This window comes from Carcharodon carcharias, chromosome 3, assembly GCF_017639515.1.
Source record: "Carcharodon carcharias isolate sCarCar2 chromosome 3, sCarCar2.pri, whole genome shotgun sequence".
Taxonomy (NCBI): Eukaryota; Metazoa; Chordata; class Chondrichthyes; order Lamniformes; family Lamnidae; genus Carcharodon; species Carcharodon carcharias.
The window spans coordinates 137,356,523-137,377,440 of record NC_054469.1 but is presented as its reverse complement, the minus strand read 5'-3'; the positions used below and the strand labels follow the sequence as shown (position 1 = coordinate 137,377,440).

The following is a 20,918-nucleotide window of genomic DNA, read 5'->3' as shown; positions in this document are numbered from 1 at the left end:
ACTTGACAAATATTCGATGCGTGAAATATGAACACACGAAATAGGAGTAGAAGTGGGCCATTTGGCCCCTTGAGCCTGTTCCACCATTCAATAAGATCATGGCTGATCTGCTTGCATTTCGTGTTCCACATTCCCATCTATCCCCGATGCAGGGAGATTAACAATGAAAGTTTGAGGGAATTAGAATCTTGGGGGTCAATTGAACTATTTGGACTGGGGCATTTTACAACTGACGACAGGCGTAACTCAGTGCAAGAGTATTTGATACGATGCATTTTGGTTAAAAACAGCAGCAAGTATCGACTTTTAGGTCTCATTGCAAGAGATACAGGGCATAAATGCTAAGCGGTAATGCTGTGCCGATGTAAAATCTTAAGTTGAAGTATTGTGTAAAATTTTGGGATTCATACTAAATATGAAGAATATTGAGGCTTCAGAGAAGGTACAATATGAAATCTGTCCAGTCAGTATAAGGATAAAAAAATACAAAACGGCTTTAAAAATTGAGGCTTTTTTTTTTACAATAGAGCAGCACTAATTATAGGGAGTACAATAGAATAATTTAAAATTATGAAGAATGGGGCAAGTCTGCTAGAAGCGGACTGTTTTCACTCATTCATGAGTCTAGAATAAAAGGTCCATAAAGATAAAATTAAATAAAAATTTAGTACAGACAGCCAGAGAAACATCTTTATAGTCTGAGGCTTTGGATTCACCTCGAAGGTTAGTGGTTAAAGTAAAATCCATGTCAACCTTTAAGATTAGGCTGGATAGGTGGATGAAGGAAAAAAGGAATAATGAAACATGGCAGGTAACTTGCTTATGTTTGTTCATGTGGAGGGGAAACAGCAGCAAGGGCTGGCCCTGTTTGAGTCTTGTAAATTCTATGTTTATCTGCATTTTGTATTTGTAACCTAATTTGTACTTTTACTATTGAGGGAAAAAAAATTGCAGAAGGAGAAAAAATGGAGTGCACCATAGAATAAAAATTCTGTCTTGTACTCCAACGCCAGGGTATCCAAGTACTTGATCTTGCCACAGTATAACTATGCCAATCAAATTTCCTGCTCCCCTGGTGCCCAGGAAGCCTCAACAGAACAGAAAGACAGCAGGTGCTAGCAGAGTGATAAACAGTTCAATTGCGTTCCCAATAAAATTCAGGTATAGCAGGACTCCCCATTCACAACATAGCTTTTTATGTGTGGTTTGTGAACAACCTTAAAATGAGAAAAGTTACACATTTCCTCAAGTCTGGAACCACAAGAAAGTTCCAAAATTGATACTCCATAAATTCTAGTCATACGTTCAGTACATTTTCTTTGCAAGAATATGCATTGAAATTTTAAATAACTTCTCAGTCATGAGTGTTTGGCATTGCCAACCAACTATATTATCACACAATGGTCTTTAAAATGTCAAAACTCCAGGTGGCATTGATAAAAATTAATATATACCTGGCAAGCAAGCAATGTAAACTCTTACCTAACCTCTCTGAGTTTTTCAACCTTGCTCGTCAAACATTTGAGCTTCATTTCAACAGCATGTTTTAGCTCATCTGCTAATTTCAATTCTGCTTCTTGATGTTGTTTTAATTCTTCTTCCATTTTCTAGAACAAGAATGCAGATAATGATGACTTTCACCATGTTCAACTATTGTTCTAACAACTATGATATGACTCTATTCAAAAAGAAATTTTAAATAAACTTTCATTTTGTATCTTCTTATCTCCAAGCCTTACACAAACTGGAGCCGTCATTGGTCCTGACTCAGCTACCATTTGATATGTTACAGCAATCTTCCTCAGCTCCAGAAGAAAATACCTGACACCCGTTTGACACCAACGACACAGCTGGAACAGAGGGCTAAAATTGTTGCCAGCCACAATTTTTTTTAAAATCAGGGGATAGAAATGATGTAGGAAGCCAAGGTTTGAAAACAGAAATGCTCTAGGGCAGAAGCCTCATGACCACTTATTAAAGAAATTCTGCTATTAATAGGCTGAGGTGCATGTTGGGAATTCTAGTCTGTCCGTGTGGATCGAGAAGTGGAGGAGCCTCAGCCTTTGCAACTGTCCAACAGCTTCGAGTTACTTGCAACCTGTACGGATGAAAGTGGAGGTTGCAGGGTGGATGAACGAACTGACCATGGCACCATGGTACCATGGTACAGGAAGCTATTCAAGCAGAGGGTGCGAACAGGAATGTAGTGGTAGTCGGGAACACTATAGTCAAGCAGATAGACACAGTTCTCTGCAGCCGAGAGCGAGTGTTTAAAATACTGTGTTGCTTGCCTGATGCCAGGGTTCGGGATACCTGCTCTGGGCTGGAGAGAAACCTGCAGTGTGGGGTGAAGATCCGGTAGGTTGAGGTCCATTCACGTACCTACAGCATAGCAGAACTTCTTTTTTAGTTCTGCCTGAGGGATACTGAGCAGTGAAGGGCTAAATTGAAAAGCAGAATCTCAAAAGTAATAATCTCTGGTTTACTACCTGAGCCACGAGCAAATTGGCGTAGGATAAATAAGATTAGAGTGTTAAACGCATGTCTTAAAGATTGGTGTGGGAAAATGCGTTTCAATTTATGGGGCACTGGCACCAGTCCTAGGGAAAGTGGGAGCTGCACCATTGGGATGGCCTTCACCTGAACTGCGCTGGGGCCAGTGTTCTGGCCAGTCATATAACTAGTGCAAAAGAGCAAGGTTTAAACTAAATAGTGGGCACGAGGAATCAAGTTTGAGAAGGTGTAATAAATTAAAGGAAGAAAAAGTAAGAGAGGAGGGTAGCAATAAAGAAAATGATGATCAGAGCTTGACAGCGAGGAACAGAACGTACAAACCTAAGTGTGCAGCAGCAGATAAGGCTAAAGGTTACAAAAATAGTAAAAAGGACAGAACTAAAGGCCCTATATCTAAATGTATGTACCATTCATAACAGAACAGATGAATTGAGAGCGCAACAAAAATAAATATGTATGATCAGATAGCTATTACAGAGGCATAGCTGCAAGGGACTTTTCAAAAAGAGACTTCACTTTCTGGGAAGGGCAAAGGGCCATTTCAGGAATGGCTCTTTTTTCACCCTCCCACTTCTCAGGATGCAGTTTGCTTTCAGGCATTGAAAACACAACCATTCATGATGCATCTCCAACCCACATCCTTCTCAAGCAGCCCAAACAAAAGCTGCTCCGTGGGTAGATAAAGACTGGAAACTGAACATTCAAGGGTACATGACATTTAGAAAGAACAGGAAGCTAGGACAAGGTGGAGGGGTAGTTCTGTTAATTAAGGATGAGATTAGTACAAGAGAGAGCAATTATCTTAGTTCTGGAGATCAAGATGTAGGGCAGGCAATGGGCCTGGGATCAGCCAGGAAAAGGTCCGCTGCCCGTGATCGGGCCCCAACCTCAAATTCACGCTGACTGGCCAATTAACAGCCAGCCAGCGTGAAGCGTGCGCAGCAACGCTCAGCGCTGCTGGGGGCGGGGGGAGGGCGAGCACACAAGTCTGCACACGCGTGCGCTGATAGCTCCCTGAGGGCACAGAGCTGCGTCGGAACTGAAGAACTGGAGAGACAAAAATAAAGATTTAAAAGGTGATATAAACATGTCCCCACATGTGACTAAGTCACATGGAGAGGGACATGTTTGAAATGAAGTTGGAAACATTTTTCTGCTTCTTTATTTGCTGTTGGAAACCTCATCCCGCCCATGGATGAGGTTTCATAAAAAATGCAAAGGCCACCTGGCCTATTTGCCCACCCGCCAACCAAACGGTTGAGCGGACAGCAAAAAATACTAATTAATTACCTGCTTAAGGGCCTTAATAGGACTCAATTGTCAGGGGCCGCACCTGCCAACTGAAAGATCGCAAGTGCGCGCAATGACGTTGTGATTTTGCACCTGAGTAAAATCCTGCTCATTGAATCCGTTTGAGTAGAGATGAGCAATAGTAAAGGTAAGTCACTCATGAGTGTGGTTTACAGGCCCCCTAACAGTAACCACACTGTAGGACGGGCCATACAGGAAGAAATAATAGGGGCATGTGACAAAGGTACAGCAATAATCATGGGTGATCTCAATCTACATATAGATTGTACAAATCAGACTAGCAAAAGTAGCCTAGATCACGAGTTCATAAGAGTGTTTTCAGGACAGTTCCTAGAGCAGCACATTCTAAAGCCAACCAGAGAGCAGGCTACACTAGATCAGGTAATGTGCAATGAGACTGGATAATTAGTAACTTCATAGTGGAGGCATGCCTAGGTAGCAGTGATCTTAATATGATTCAATTTCACATTCAGTTTGAGGGAGAGAAGAGTGGACCTAGGACTAGTGTCTTCAACTTAACTAGGTGCAATTATGAGGGCATGAAGACAGAGCTTGGACCACCCAGCATCGAGCTAGGCACCGGAAACGATAACGGCAACTCAGCCATGTCGACATTGCAAAGTTCTCCTTAATAATATCTGGGGGTTAGTGCCAAAATTGGGAGCACCTTCTCACAGACTAGTCAAGCAATAGCTTGTAATGGTCATCCTCACGGGATCATACCTTACAGATAATGTCCCAGACGCCACCATCACCATCCCTGGATATGTCCTGTGCCATCGGCAGGACAGACCCAGCAGAGGTGGCGGCACAGTGGTATACAGTCGGGAGGAAGTTGCCCTGGGAGTCCTCAACATCGACTCCAAACCCCATGAAGTCTCATGGCATCAGGTTAAACATGGGCAAGGAAACCTCCTGCTGATTACCACATACCACCCTCCCTCAGCTGAAGAATCAGTATTCCTCCATGATGAACATCACTTGGAGGAAGCACTGAGGGTGACATGGGCGTGGAATGTACTCTGGGGTGGGCACTTCAACGTTCATCACCAAGAGTGGCTCGGTAGCGCCACTACTGACCCAGCTGGCTAAGTCCTAAACGACATAGCTGCTAGACTGAGTCTGCAGCAGATGGTGAGAAACCAACAAGAGGGAAAAATATCCCTGAACTGTTTCAGATTCAACTGTCATGACAGTATCAGTAGGAGTGACCAACACACAGTCGTTGTGGAAACAAAGTCCTGCCTTTACGTTGACAATACCCTCCATCGTGTTGTGTGGCATGACCACCATGCTAAATGGGATAGATTTCTAACAGATCTAGCAACTCAAGACTGGGCATCCATGAGGCACTGTGAGCCATCAGCAGCAGCAGAATTGTATGCCTACACAATCTGTAACCTCATGACCTAGCATATCCCCCACTCTACCATTACCATCAAGCCAGGGGATCAACCCTGGTTCAATGAAGAGTGCAGGGGGGCATGCCAGGAGCAGCACCAGGCATACCTAAAAATGAAGTGTCAACCAGGTGAAGCTATAACACAGGATTACTTGTGTGCCAAACAACATAAGCAGCAAGTGATCCCACAACCAACGGATCAGATCTAAGCTCTGCAGTCCGCCACATCCAGTTGTGAATGGTTCTGGACAATTAAACAACTTACTGGAGGAGGCGGCTCCACAAATATCCCCATCCTCAATGATGGAGGAGCCTAGCACATCAGTGCATAAGATAAGGCTGAAGCATCTACTCCAATCTTCAGCCAGAAATGCCAACTGGATGATCCATCTCTGCCTCCTCCGGAGGTCCCCAGCATCACAGATGCCAGTCTTCAGCCAATTCAATTCACTCCACACAATATCAAGTAACAGCTAAAGGCACTGGTTAGTGCAAAGGCTATGGGGCCTGACAATATTCTGGCAATAGTACTGAAGACTTGTGCTCCAGAACTTGCTATGCCCCTAGCCAAGCTGTTCCAAAACAGCTAAAACACTGGCATCTACCCAGCTATGTGAAAAATTGCCCAGCTATGTCCTGTACACAAAAAGCTGGACAAATGCAACCTGGCCAACTTCCTACCTCTCCCTGGACCATGACCCCACCACTGAACATCAAGCCATTGTTTCCAGGACTGTCACTGACCTCATCTCCTCTGGAGATCTTCCTCCCACAGCTTCCAACCTGATAGTCACCCAACCTCGGACGGCCCGCTTCTATCTCCTACCCAAAATCCACAAACAGAACTGTCCCGGTAGACCGATCGTGTCAGCCTGTTCCTGCCCCACGGAACTCATTTCTCGTTATCTTGACTCCCTTGTCTCTCCCCTTGTCCAGTCCCTTCCCACCTACATCCATGATTCCTCTGACACCTTACGTCACATCAACAATTTCCAGTTCCCTGGCCCTTACCGCTTCCTCTTCACCATGGACATCCAATCCCTCTACACCTCCATCCCCCACCAGGATGGTCTGAGGGCCCTTAGCTTCTTCCTCAAACAGAGGCCCGAACAATCCCCATCCACCACTACTCTCCTGCATCTGGCTGAACTTGTTCTCACACTGAACAATTTCTGCTTTAACTCCTCTCACTTCCTCCAAATAAAAGGTGTGGCTATGGGTACCCGCATGGGCCCCAGCTATGCCTGTCTCTTTATGGGGTACGTGGAACATTTCTTGTTCCAGTCCTACTTCAGTCCCCTCCCACAACTCTTTCTCCGGTACATCGATGATTACTTCGGTGCTGCTTCATGCTCTTGTCAGGACTTGGAAAAATTTATTAATTCTGCTTCCAATCTCCACCCCTCCATCATTTTCACATGGTCCATCTCTGACACTTCCCTTCCCTTCCTTGACCTCTCTGTCTCAATTTCTGGTGATAGTCTGTCCACCAATATCCATTACAAGCCTACCGACTCCCACAGCTACCTCGACTACAGCTCCTCACACCCCGCTTCCTGTAAGGACTCCATCTCATTCTTTCAGTTCCTTCTCCTCCGTCGCATCTGTTCTGACAATGCTACCTTCAGAAACAGTTCCTCTGACATGTCCTCCTTCTTCCTTAACCAAGGTTTTCCACCCACAGTCGTTGACAGGGCCCTCAACCATGTCCAGCCCATCTCCCGCACATCCACCCTCACGCCTTCTCCTCCCTCCCAGAAACATGATAGGGTCCCCCTTGTCCTCACTTACCACCCCAGTAGCCTCCGCATTCAAAGGATCATCCTTCGCCATTTCCGCCAACTCCAGCATGATGCCACCACCAAACACATCTTTCCTTCACCCCCCCCCACCCCGGCGGCATTCCGTAGGGATCGTTCAGTCCGGGACACCCTGGTCCACTCCTCCATCACCCCCTACTCCTCAACCCCTACCTATGGCATCTCCCCATGCATACACAAAATATGCAAAACCTGCCCCATCCTTCACTTCCTCTCTCCTCACCGTCCAAGGGCCCAAACACTCCTTTCAAGTGAAGCAGCATTTCACTCGCATTTCCCCCAACTTAATCTACTGCATTCGTTGCTCCCAATGCGGTCTCCTCTACACTGGAGAGACCAAACGTAAACTGTGCGAAAACTTTGCAGAACACCTGCGGTCTGTCCACAAGAAAGACCCAAACCTCCCTGTTGTTTGCCATTTTAACACTCCACCCTGCTCTCTTGCCCACATGTCTGTCCTTGGCTTGCTGCAGTGTTCCAGTGAAACCCAACGCAAACTGGAGGAACAGCACCTCATCTTCCGACTAGGCACTTTACAGCCTTCCAGACTGAATATGGAATTCAATAACTTTAGATCTTGAACTCCCTCTTCCATCCCCACCCCCTTTCCATTTCTTCCCCCTTCCTTTTGTTTTTTCCAATAATTTATATAGATTTTTCTTTTCCCACCTATTTCCATTATTTTTAAATCTTTTATGCCCTGCTAGTCTTTCCACCCCACCCCCACTAGAGCTGTACCTTGAGTGCCCTGCCATCCATTCTTAATTAGCACATTCATTTAGATAATATCACCACCTTCAACACCTCTTTGTTCCTTTGTCTGTGATATCATTTGATTATCTGCTCCTATCACTGCTTGCTTGTCCCTACAACCACACCAACACCCCCCATCGCCAAGACATCACTGCAGGAGTTCCCCAGGATACTGTCCTCAGCCCAACCATCTTCAGCTGCTTCATCAATGACCTTCCTTCCATAAGGTCAGAAGTAGGAACATTCACTGATGTTTGCACATTGTTCAGCACCATTCTAGATTCCTCAGATACTGAAGCAGTCCATGTCCAAATTCAGCAAGATCTGGACAATATCCAGGCTTGGGCTGACAAGTGGCAAGCAACATTCGCACAACACAAGTGCCAGGCAATGACCATCTCCAACAACAGAGTCCAAACATCGCCCCTCAATGTTCATTGGCATTACCATCACCGAATGCCCAACACCCTGGGGATTATCACTGACCAGAAACTGAACTGGACTAGCCATATAAATACTCTGGTGACAAGTCCAGGTCAGAGGTTAGGAATCCTGCGACAAATAACTCACCTCCTGACTCTCCAAAGCTTGTCCACCATCTACAAGGCACAAGTCAGGAGTGTGATGGAATACTCCCCACTTGTCTGGATGAGTGCAGCTCCCACAACACTCAAGCAGCTTGACATCATCCAGGACAAAGCAGCCCGCTTGATTGGCACAACCACAAACATTCAATCCCTTCACCACCGACGCACAGTAGCAACAGTGTGTACCATCTACAAGATGCACTGCAGGAATTGATCAAGGTTCTTTCGTCAACACCTTCCAAACCCACAACCACTACCATATAGAAGGATAAGGGCAGCAGATGGCTGGGAACACCACCAAGTAAGCTCCCCTCCAAGTCACTCACCACCTGATTTGGAAAACACATCATCGTTCTCACTGCCCCAGGTCAAAATCCTGGAATGTCCTTCCTAACAGTACTGTGGGTGTACATAGACCACATGGACTGCAGCAATTCAAGAAGGCATCTCACACCATCTTCTCAACGGCCACTAGGAATGGGCAATAATTGCTGGCCCGGCCGGTGAACTCCACATCCCTTGAATGAATTAAATAAAAGCTGACTGAAGTGAACTTGAGAGTTAGGTTAAATGATAATTCAGCAGAGATACAGTGGCAGATATTTAAGGAGATATTTTAGAATACTCAGAAAAATACAATCCAGTGAGCTGTGAGAAAGAAAGAATCTAAGGGAAGGGCACGCCATCTGTGGCTAACTAAGCTAAAGATAGCATCAAATTGAAAGAAAACGCATATAACACCAAGTTGAGTGGCAGGTCAAAGGATTGAGCAGAATATAAAGAACAGAAAAGATTGACTAAGAGATTAATAAAGAGGAAGAAATTAGAGTACAAGAAGACGCTAACTAGAAATATAAAAACAGATGGTGAGAGTTTCTACAGGTATTTAAAAAGGAAAAAGGTAAAGTGAGTGTTGGTCCACTAGAGTGTGTGCCTGGGGAATTAAAAATGGAAAATAAGGAAACGGCAGACCAATTGAACAGATGTTTTGTGTCTGTCTTGACGGCAGAGGGTACAATAGTGTCCCAGAAATAAACGTGAATCAGGTGAAAGGGAGGGAGGAACTTAAAACAATTACAATCACCAGGGAAAGGGTATTGAGAAAATTATTCAAACTAAAAGCTGACAAGGTTCGAGATCCTGATAGACTTCATCCTCAGATCTTAAAAAGAAGTGGCTGCTGAAATAGTAGACGCATTGCTTTTAACTTTCCAAAATTCCCTAGGTTCTGGAAAGGTCCCAACCGATTGGAAAATAGCGAATGTGAGTCCTCTATTCAAGGAGGGAAACACAAAGCAGTAAAGGCCAATTAGCTTAATATCCATCATAGGGAAAAAGCTAGAATCTATTATTAAGGAGGTTATAACAGGGATTTAGAAAATCTCAATGCAATCAGGCAGAGCCATCATGGTTTTGTGAATAGGAAATCGTGCTTGACTAATTTATTGGAAGTAACAAGCAATGTGGATATAGGGGAACTGTGAGCATGCTGTAATTAGATTTCCAGAAAGCATCTGACAAGGTACCACATCAAAGGTTACTATGCAAAATAAGAGCTCATGGTGTCGGGGTAACATACTACCACAGAGGATTGCTTAGCTAACAGGGAGTAAGCATAAATGGGCTATTTTTGGGCTAGAATGCTGTGACGAGCCACAGGTAGTAGTCTCGAGGGGCCAAATGGCCTAATCCAGCTCCTAATTTGTATGTATGTATGTAATTAGAACAGCATAGACACTACCCCCTTAATGTGCAGTTGGTGTGCAAGAGTGCAAAATGTTGTCTGATGCCCATTATCCTGGCAGCAGCTATGATGCTTTTATCCTCCAGACAGCTATTATCGTCATTTTTTAAACTACTGTGGTGAACCAGGGGGTGGCTGCTTAGTTATGAGGGTTACCCTTTCCACACACGGATAATGAATCTCCTCTGCCACCCAACCACAATGGACGTATGCATGTCTTGCTGAAATGTCGTGGAGCAAACCACGGGTGCTCTAAAATAACAGTTCCACAACCTCGACCACTTGGGCAGTGTCCTACTACCCTCGATAGTGTGTGTCGTTGAATTCCTGGTGGTCTGCTGTGTTCTACACAACCTAGCTTTCATGAGAGCGCAGCCCCTGCCACTAGAACTTTTGCCTTGGGAGGAGGAAGGGGTGATGACATCAGGACACCATCGCTCCAGACCAGCTGTCCAGGAGTAATTAATCAGACTCTGGTTCGTCTGAAAGCACCCGAAGGTTAACCATGCTCCAAAATTCTCATCTTTCCATTCCTCTGCGACTAGACCAGCACAACATCTTCTTGGTCAAAATCCTGAAGTAAAAGACACCCGCACAAAAAAAATGTTCCCTAACAACTTTATCCAACAGCACTTCCAATAACACATACAATACTGAACTAATTAGCCTTGTACTTCCCCATAGTGCCTGTCTTGTGGATGCCTTTGTCCTGGTGCTCCTGCACAGTGTTACCTCAGTGGCTGATGCTTGATTGATGGAAAGCTGCTGACTTTCAATGTGAGAAGATTATAAATGACCATACAGGACAACCTTGAGCAGCTCTGAGCCTTAAGGGCCTGGCTTCTGACAGCATCATCTCGGCATGGATGGAGGCAGTCTAGGTTGGTTAGCTGAGAGGCAGATGCAACATGGCAGTGGTGGGAGCACAATGCTTTCATGCTGAGAGGGAGCAGCAGGTTCTTGCATCAGAGAACCACTGCCACTCCCCAGAGGCAGCGGCAGTAGTTCAGCAATCCTCGTAACCTGTTGGAGGACAGATTGCTGGTCTGCTGTGAAAGCCTTTGAGCATTGGTATCTGCAGCTATGAAGGCAGCAGTCTAAGCCTGCAAAGCAACACATTGAGATTGTATAACATCAGCCATGGATCTCATGACCTCAGCCTGAGCTTCCACTGCAGCATTCAGACATTGAGCAGCTTCTGCCTGTGGAAGCTGAGACATCAACCATCAGACACTGCATCACTGCTGAGTCCATAAGTACTCTCATGGAGATGGCCATCACTTCCACACTGGAAAGTACAGTCGCCATGCTCTGCCTGAAGACCGATTACAAGTTGGAGTCAGGCTCCTCCGTGCTCCTCAATAGTGACAGAAGGTTCTGTAGCAATATAGCCAGCATTTTGGTGTGTATGCCCATCAACCTTCTCCTGTATGCAGCCAAGTCCTCATCTGAATCCTCTGCAACAGACATAGATAGTGATCGTGCCATCCTTTCCTCCTGTTCTGGCTGCAGCCCACTTGTGCCCAGTGACTCACTATATGCTGATCCTGCTTCTATGTTACTCTTTAAAGTATGGGTAGTGCCAGTATCTGAGTTGGTGACTACAAGAGTCAGAACAAATGACAGTGCTTCATCATCGACATCTGTTCTTGCTTGTGTCCTTCATTGTGAGACTCCGCTTGCTGGTCAGGTGGCAGCTCTTGGGTATCTGAAAGTATAAATGCAGAAGGGAAGGGTTGAGTTGAGGGAAGGGGAGTTGGGTGCAAAGCAAGAGTTCCATGGTCACACCTTCAACAGCCTGTAGTTCATGCCAGATAACTGGATGAGGGTGAAATGGAATTTGAGAAGGCAGTAACATATTGTTATCCTAGGTGTTCTCAGCAACACCACGTGCAGCCTCAGTCACTGTGAACCCATTAATTTGCAGCACCATCTCCTCCAACAGGCTCAGGAAGTATAGGCGTGAGCCTGTCTCCTGCTGGCTCTTTGTTGCTCCCTCCTGTTGTGCACCACCATGCCCTGCAAGGGGGAAGGAAGATTGTCAGTGAGTGCATTACAATGTGTTTGGATGACGACCCTGTCAAAATTGAATCGCTGGATGTATTTAAGAGTTATGAGGGGTGAGGTTTGCAGCAGTGCTGTGTGTGATGGTGAGATGGAGGATAAGAACATTATGCAATGTGCTTGGCTGCTAGGGATTGCTGATGGGTGAGTGATAGTGTGGTGCATTTCAGTAACGTGGAAGGTTGCTAGTTCAGTGTGTAGGAGATGGCATTTGATTCAATGACTTTAACCACTGTGAACTTTTTTGCAGCATTTTTTTGCAGCACTGCAGCCAGGTCCTTGGGGCCAAAATCCTTGAACTGTCCTCTGTGGCTAGCTGCTCTCATTCCCTTCACAATGTGTGCTTTGAGAGTCTTCTTTGCCCCCTGCAGAAAAACCAGGTCTCTCCTCCTATCCACCTTCTGGACTAAGACCTTCAAGGCCACGTGAGAGAAATTGGGAGCCCCCTTATTGGCCTTCTACTCCATCGGTATTCTTTTACTCTTGTGAAAAACATTCTTAAAGACATACTCAACTCCTCCTGAAGCTGGAAGACACCTCCCCTTTCAGAAATGCTGGCTCACTTTAACTTGTGCCATGCACCTGGGCCACCTGCTGAGTGTGCAGCCAGTCAGCAGCAGGTTTGGTGCTGGGTTGCACACCATAATAACAATGATAAGCAGGCAGGCCTTTAGCGGGCGTGAAGAAATTGTGCAACTCGATCCTGTAAACCGACACGGCTGAACTTTTAGCCCAGGGAATGAGTCAAGTAGAGAGAATTATGTATTGATAGGTTGCAAGGACAGGGCATAATTAAATCAGTATTGAATGATTCTGAATGGGAAACATGTACCCCTTCTATACGACAATTCACAAGTTTTGGAACAGATACTTCAGAATTTGATTATGATCTGATCAACCTGTAACTCTTTCGAGTACAAACACATTTCCATCTGTTCCTATTCAGATGAAGTTACATTGTTTCATAGTTTGCCATTGTGAGATTTGAACTCTTGATACTCTTTTTGAGTAAACCTGTTTCCATCTGTTTCAGATGAAGTTACATTGTTTCATAGTTTGCCATTGTGAGATTTGAACTCTTGATCTTGGGGTTACAAGCCCAGTACCATAACCACTTGGCTATTTAGGCCAAGCTACCAAGTTTAGAACTGTAACACATTTGACTTCTGCAGCTGAGTACACTTAATAATTGAATGCTTAAATCAGTAACATCTGGTATTTAACGTTGTGAGCCCATTGGTTTGAGTAAATCATAACCCACACACACATTTACTCCTTTTCTAACACTACACAGAGGCTCTCCTGCCTTCTTTTCATAATTTAAACTCTCTTTACTGGAAACATCTTTTCTCAGATTCTGGACTACAAACTGTAGCGTTTTACAGATTTTGGTTTTATATTCCTGCATTGGTAGCCCCTTCCTTTACATCAGAAACATGCTAAGCCAGTTCATTGTTAACACATCTTTAAGATTATACAGTAACAGATGCCACCACCACCTGGAAGTTCCCCTCTAAGTGATTCACCATCCTGACTTGGAAATATATCACTGTTCCTTCACTGTTGCTGGGTCAAAATTCTGGAGCTCCCTCCCTAACAGCACTGTGGGTGTACCTACACCACAAGGGCTGTAGCAGTTCAAGGTGGCAGTTCACCATCACCTGCTCAAGGGTAATTAGGGATGAGCAATAAATGCTGGCATAGCCAACAATGCTCACATCCCATGAATAAATTATAAACACGAGCTAAAATGCTAGTTTTTTGTTTTGAACCTTGCAACAGCTACCTGAAAGCTAAGCCTCACCACTTTTAGAACTAGCTTCAAAGCTGAAAGGCCAACAATAGAAACTTTAACAAACTAAAATGAAAATTTTTACAGTGAAATTAAGAGAGTCCCAAGGTAAGTGATCACAATTTAACAACAGCTTACCTTCACTTCAAGTTGCTGCTGCTTAAGCTGCCTTTCCAGTAAATGGCAATTTTGGAGATATTTGTTATTTTTTGCTCTCAACTTTTCATTTTGATCTTCTAGCAATCTTTGATCATGCTGCATCTTGATCATGTTGAGCTTTTGTCCTGAACGACATTGAATTGTTGTTTTTCTCTCCCTCAAAAGGGAGATTTAAAATGGTTACTGAAATAGTTTTATATTTCTCTGTAATATCCTTTAACTCCTTATGCGGTAAAACTTTTAACTTTAAGTAACTTGTTTAAACACAGTAAAAAAATGAGCATTTTGCACAACAGATCTGCCAAACCATTTTTTGCAAATATTCAACAAAAAAATTGAGATGCTTGCCTAACTCCTTAAGAAGCAGCAAAAGTGGCAATTAAAGGACTAAACTCTGTCTTTATCTTTTTATGCAGGAAGGGCTTCAAAAGTTGTGTGAACTTGGCAAGGCAGAGAACTCTGCCCGTTCCAAGCAATGGATTATGCATTAATTCACCACTTCCCAAATCCACAACCCCTACCAGCTGGAAGGACAAGGGAGTCAGGTGCATGGGAACATGCCCAGCACCTGCAAGTTCCCCTCCAAGTTACACATTATTCTGACTTAGAAATATATTGCCATTCCATCATTGCTAGGTCATAATCACGGAGTCAAAACCCCAGAACTCCCTACTTAATACCACTGTGGGTGTTCCTACACCACTTCAGCTGCAGTGGTTTGAGAAGACAGCTCACCACCCTCAGGGCAAATAATGTTGGCCTTGCTATTGATGCCCATATCCCATGAATGAATATAAAAAAACCTGGTGGAACTGCCATGTTACTAACTTGTGGGATAGAGAAGGATAAAAAAAAATTCCTTTATTTTAGCTACTCCCACTTTTGACTATTAAAATGTTATTTTAAACATCTCTAAATAGTCAGTGTCATTCAACTTATCTTATTAGTAAGTCCATTAATTAAAGGCTAGATGATCATAATTCGTCCTGTCATAGATATTGACCCAACACAAATCATCTTTTAGAAATTCTGTAACATCCAAGTATATGGCATAATCTGACAGGCACCATTTAATAACTTGATCACAAATGCAACTGCCGGTCATAAGAAATAGGAGGAGACCATTCCGCCCCAAAAGCCTGCTTTGCCATTCAATAAAATCATGGCTGATACGATTGTGGCCTTATGTCCCTTGTCAATCAAAAAACTTGAATGTATTCAAGGCTGAGTTAGACAATGACCCAACCTCCAATGCTCTCTAGGGAAAAGAATTCCAAAGTCTAATAACTAGAGGGGAAAAAATCCTCCTCGTCTCCATCTTAAATAGGAGGCTCCTTATTTTAAAACAGTGCCCCCTAGTTCTAGACTCCCCCACAAGGGAAAACATCCTCCCAGTATCCACCCTGTCAAGTCCCCTCAGTTTCAATAAAATCACCTTTCATTCTTATAAATTTCAATGAGTATCGGCCTAGCCTGCTCAACCTTTCATGAGATAATGCCTTCATCGCAGAAATCAGCCACAGATTTCTGCAGTCTCTCTCCATTTAAATAATATTCTGCTTTTCTAATCTTCCTACCAAAGTGGACAAGCTCACATTTTCCCACATTATACTCCATCTGCCAAATTTTTGCCCACTAATTTAACCTATTTATATCCCTTTGCAATTCCTTTGTATCCTCTGCACAACTTACTTTCCTACCTACCTTTATGTCATCAGAAAACCTAGCTACCATACACTCAGGCCCTTCATCCAAGTCATTGATAAAGACTGTAAATAGTTGAGGCCCCAGCACCGAACCTTGTGGCACTCCACTGCCAACCTGAAAATGGGACATTTATCCTCTCTGCTTCCAGTTAGCTAACCAATCCTCTAACTATGCTAATTTGTTACCCCCAACACAATAAGTTTTTATCTTGTGTAGTAACCTTTTAATGGCACTTTATTGAATGGCTTTACATCACATCTAATGGTTCCCCCATTATCCACCCTGCTTGTGCTTCCTCAAAAAACTTGAAAATGGTCAAAACACTACTTCCCTTTTCCTTTTTGCTCGATTATAATAGGATTTCCTTAGTGCCCTGTTACTATCTCCTGAATAATAAATTCAAGCATTTTTCCAATGACAGACATTAGATTAAGTCGCCTACAGCTTCCTGCTTTCTGTATCCATCATTTTTGGATAGAGGTGTTACTTTTGCAGTTTTCCAATCCAGTGAGAATTTTCCAGAATCTAGGGAAATTTGGAAGATCAAAACCAATGCATCCACTATTGCTGCAGCAACTTCCTTTAAGACCATAGGATGCAAGTCATCAGGTCCAGAAGATTGTCCTCAGCCTTTAGTCCCAAGTTTTCCCAATACCTTTCCCTAATGATTGTGATTATGTTAAGTTGCTCCCTCCCTTTCTCTCTTTGTTTTCAACTATTCTTGGAATGGTTTCTATATTTTCGACAGTGAAGACTGACAAAATATCTGTTCAACACTTCCACTATTTTCTTGTTTCCATTAATTCCCCAGTCCCACCCTCTAAGGATCCAACACTCACTTTAGCTATCATATACTTGTAGCAACATTTTTTTTATATTTCTAGCTAGTTTTCCCTCACTTTAATTTCTCCCACATTATCTTTAGTCAGTCCTTGCTGGTTTCTAAAATTTGTCCGATCTTCTGACCTACCACTAATCTTTGCAGTATTGTACATTTTCTTTCAATTTAATACTGTCCTTAACTAGTTTGCCCCATATGGTACATCCTTCTCATGGAGTCTTTCAATGGAATATAATTTAAAGAGTTAAAATATCTCCCTAAGTGTCTGCCATTGTTCCTCTATCATCCTACTTTTAAACCTACTTTCCCTGTTTACTTTAGACAATGCTGTCTTCATACCTTTGTAATTGCCTTTATTTAAGCTTAAGACAATTGTCTTAGATCCTGATGGGCCCAGTTCTTTTTGGCATTAAAAGGCACTTTGTCTTTACTACTAAGAAGTAATCTATATCCTTCATTTATTCAACTCTGTGACACTGTTGGATCATATCTCAGCTTCCCTGCTCTAGCAGGATTTGGTGATTTTGTCATTCTCTCCTTGTGCGGTGAAATCCTTATATTGTATACATTTATCAGCTACATCAGTGTCCGAATTTGGTAATCATATTGCTCGCTACTGTACATCCAGATTCACCATCATTTCTACTTCCATTACTTCATTTCTCATCCTCAAACGGAATATAAAATTCTATCATGTTATGATCACTGTTACCTAGAGGCTACTTTACTATGAGGTAATTAATTAATCATTACACATTACCAGGTCTAAAATAATCTGCTCCCTGTTTGGCACGCGAACACATTGCTCTAAGAAATTATCTATAAACTCATCTGTCAGGCTACCTTTACCAATGTAATTCACAGAATCTATACAAAGATTAAAACTGCCCACAATTACTGCAGTACCTTTCTTACAAGCCTCCTTTATTATTGTTGTACCTTGTTTACAAGAGCCTGTATAAAACCAATTTAACTAAACAGCAGTGTACTAAGTATCTTGTACTTACAATGCACGTAAAAGGGAATTTTCCTGATCCATCTTTAGATGTCTATTTTTATGTTCTACAGCGTCAACTCGTCCCTTTGTGCCATTTCCCAGCTGATCATTTGTTGAATCCAGCAAACTCTTCACTCTCTGTGAACCACAGTTGAGTCCCTGAAACCCCTCTGCATTCCAACCAGAAATCAGTGGGGCAGAATTACTCTTTATTCCTTCATAGTTGAGGATAGAAGCAACCTTGCATTTTTCAGCAAACCCCTTTTCAATAACTTCTTGACCAACATCTAGAGCATCACTTTGTGCATTAACAAGAAAGGCTCCATCCTGAGCTGTATCTCTGTGGCTGACCCGGATTATTTTGTCATTTATCAAACTGGCCAGAAATCTTCTTCCCTGAAAAAAGGAGAAAGGAAAGCCGTGCATTAGAACAATTAAAATGGGTTAACTATCCAGTTCTATATAGTTCTGTCAAAGGGTCATGAGGATTCGAAACGTCAACTCTTTTCTTCTCCACCGATGCTGCCAGACCTGCTGAGTTTTTCCAGGTAATTCTGTTTTTGTTTTTAACTATCCATTGCTGGATGTCCAGTAAATAAGGAACTCATGTGCAACGTTTCATCAGATAGGAAGATGAAGGAAAAGAAAATAACATATAGAAAAAAATTAACAAAATCTATTTCTGTAGCAGAAATCCAGAGTTTGTTTCCTTTCCCTTGTGCCTTTCAACCCAATGCAGAGGGTTTTCTCAATATCCACACCCAATTCTGATTGGCCCAGTTCTTTTGGTCATTAAAGGCAGTTTGTCTTTACTATGGAATAATCTATATCCTTCTTCATTTATTCAACCCTGTAGCACTGTTAGACCAAATGTATGTCATGTCAGTGATATCATAGCTTCCCTGCTTGAGCCATTACACCAACACCACAACTTCCATTTTATCTCTAAATCTTCTACCTTAAATAAATGTAATTTCTAGGCACCAATTATTTCCTAGACAGATGGATTTGGTGATTTTAAATTTGTCATTCTCACCCTGTGTGGTCAAATTCTTAGATTGTATACATTTATCAGCTGCATCAGTGTCTGAATTTGACCATCATCTTGCTTTGTATCGTACATCCAGGTTCGCCATCACTTCTACGTCATTACTTTATCTTTCTCTGCCCATTAGCCTCTCCACTCTAGCTTCAATCCTCTCCTATTGCCATATTTATGCTCTCTGAATTGGTACTTGTTGAATTCAGATAAAGGCCATCCCACCCAATCTATATAGTTTTCCCTGCCCTAGAATTTGTCCCAATGTCCTGAGGGAATCCGAAACCCTCCCTTCTACATCATTTTAATCAGCTGACCTGCTTAACCTGCCCAGCACAAATGACACCAGGGGTAATTAAGATAACTGTTCTCCAGATCTTGCTCTTTTATCTAGAATTACCTTCTCAAACTCTCTGCTAGAACTCCACCTTACCTTGCTTACACGTAAACCATGATTTGTGGCTGGTTAATCTTCTTTTCAGTGCAGAAGTGACATCCAGTGGTCAAACAATAATACTGCTCACTATGCTTCTTTTATAATTAAAAACATTTATTTTCTTAATGTGGGAATTGACTTGCTCTTAAACTTATAAATCCATCACAAATTTGCTACAGACCATCTAAGCTAACTTAAAGCAGGGCCCTGCTGGTACAGCACAAGCACAATGAAAATCAGTAATGCAACACAAATTTATAAACTTTACTAATTAAACCTGCACTACTACTCCTTTCATCTTTCCCATTTTATTACTTGATGTATAAAACACTATGTAGCACCAACTGTCCTTTGGCAAAAAGTGGTGACAAGCAGCCGTACAAGATGGGGGAGGAGGCAAGTTCTGGAAAGTTATCAATGTGCTCATTACTTGTACTGAAATCAGACTGACAAGTCGAATTGAGAAAGAGCATCATGACATAAACAGACTTCTCAATGTTCTACAGAAATAGGCAGGCTCCAACTAATTAATGGTAATAAGTGAAGTTCATTCACATTATTTTACCTTTAACACTTTCCACCATCTTAAGATAAGTTTTGTTTACTGAGTTGTATCAAGTGTGTGCTTATTAGAATATATGAACATAGGAGGAGTAGGGCATTTGGCCCTTCAAGCCTGCTCCACCATTCAATAAAATAATGGCTGATCTGGTTGCAGTCTCAACTCCACTCTCCTGTCTGCCCCCCACAACCTTTGACTCCCTTGCCTAACAAAAATCCGTCAAACTCTGAATTTATTCAAGGCAAAGGCCCAACCTCCACTACATTTTTGGGAAGAGAATTCCACACACCAATGACCCTTTGGGAGAAAAAGCTCCCCCTCATCTCTGTCTTAAAAGGGATACCTCGTGTTTTTAAACTATGTCCCTTACTTTAAGGCTCCCCCGCAAGAGGAAACATTCTCCGAGTACCCGCCCTATCAAGTGCCCTTGGGATCTTTTATGTTTCAATAAAATCACCTCTCATTCTTCTAAACTCCAATGGGTAAAGGGCTAACCTGTATCCCAGGAATGAATCCAGTGAACTTTCTCTGAACTGCTTCTAAAGCAATTATTTCTTTTTTAAATAAGGAAACCAAAACTGCACATCGTGCTCCAGATATAGTCTCACAAAGGCTCTGGTCAGCTGTAGTAAAACTTCCATGCTTATATATTTCATTCTTCTTGTAATAAACGCCAGCATTCCATTTGCCTTCCTAATCACTTTCTGTGCCTACATACTAACTTTCTCCATTTAAATAGAATACTACTTTTCTATTCTTCCTGCAAAAGCAATGGTAAATAGTCACTGTTCTACCATCTTCTCCATCCAGGAGGCAGCTGAGCGTCACCATGAAATTTTCCAACTTTGGAAAAAATGAACTATGAAAAGAAAAATAGAAATTAGGAGACTGTCTCTCACAACAAATATCCTCATATCTATATTAAAATTCATGTAGGGGTCTGGTGCTCTTAGAATATAAGCAAAGACAGTTTTTAAAGGAATTTGCAATATTAAAATGTTACAATTTCCCATCATGTCTACAGTTATCACTTTAACAGAATTTATTTTAAAACTGAGCCAAAATGAGTCATTTCAAACACACCAACAGTTCAGCTCTTCCGCCAGATACAATTGGACAGCGTCCCTAGGCTTTAGCGCTACCCAATAGATTTCTAGGCACCTCTTATTGTTATTCCACTAAAGCAAAAA

General features: G+C 42.7%; 1 protein-coding gene across 7 annotated transcripts in view; it reads right to left on the bottom strand.

Annotated features, from left to right (window-relative positions):
• Positions 1 to 20,918, bottom strand: part of LOC121276219 (serine/threonine-protein kinase 31-like) — a 134,499-nt gene that overhangs the window by 78,732 nt on the left and 34,849 nt on the right. For all 7 annotated transcript variants that reach the window (XM_041184391.1, XM_041184392.1, XM_041184393.1 and 4 more), the window contains exons 7-9: positions 17,702 to 18,087; positions 14,126 to 14,303; positions 1,483 to 1,607 (exon numbers count right to left, since the gene is read on the bottom strand). In XM_041184391.1, coding sequence (XP_041040325.1) covers positions 1,483 to 1,607; positions 14,126 to 14,303; positions 17,702 to 18,087 — 689 coding nt within the window. The remainder of the gene's footprint in view (positions 1 to 1,482; positions 1,608 to 14,125; positions 14,304 to 17,701; positions 18,088 to 20,918) is intronic.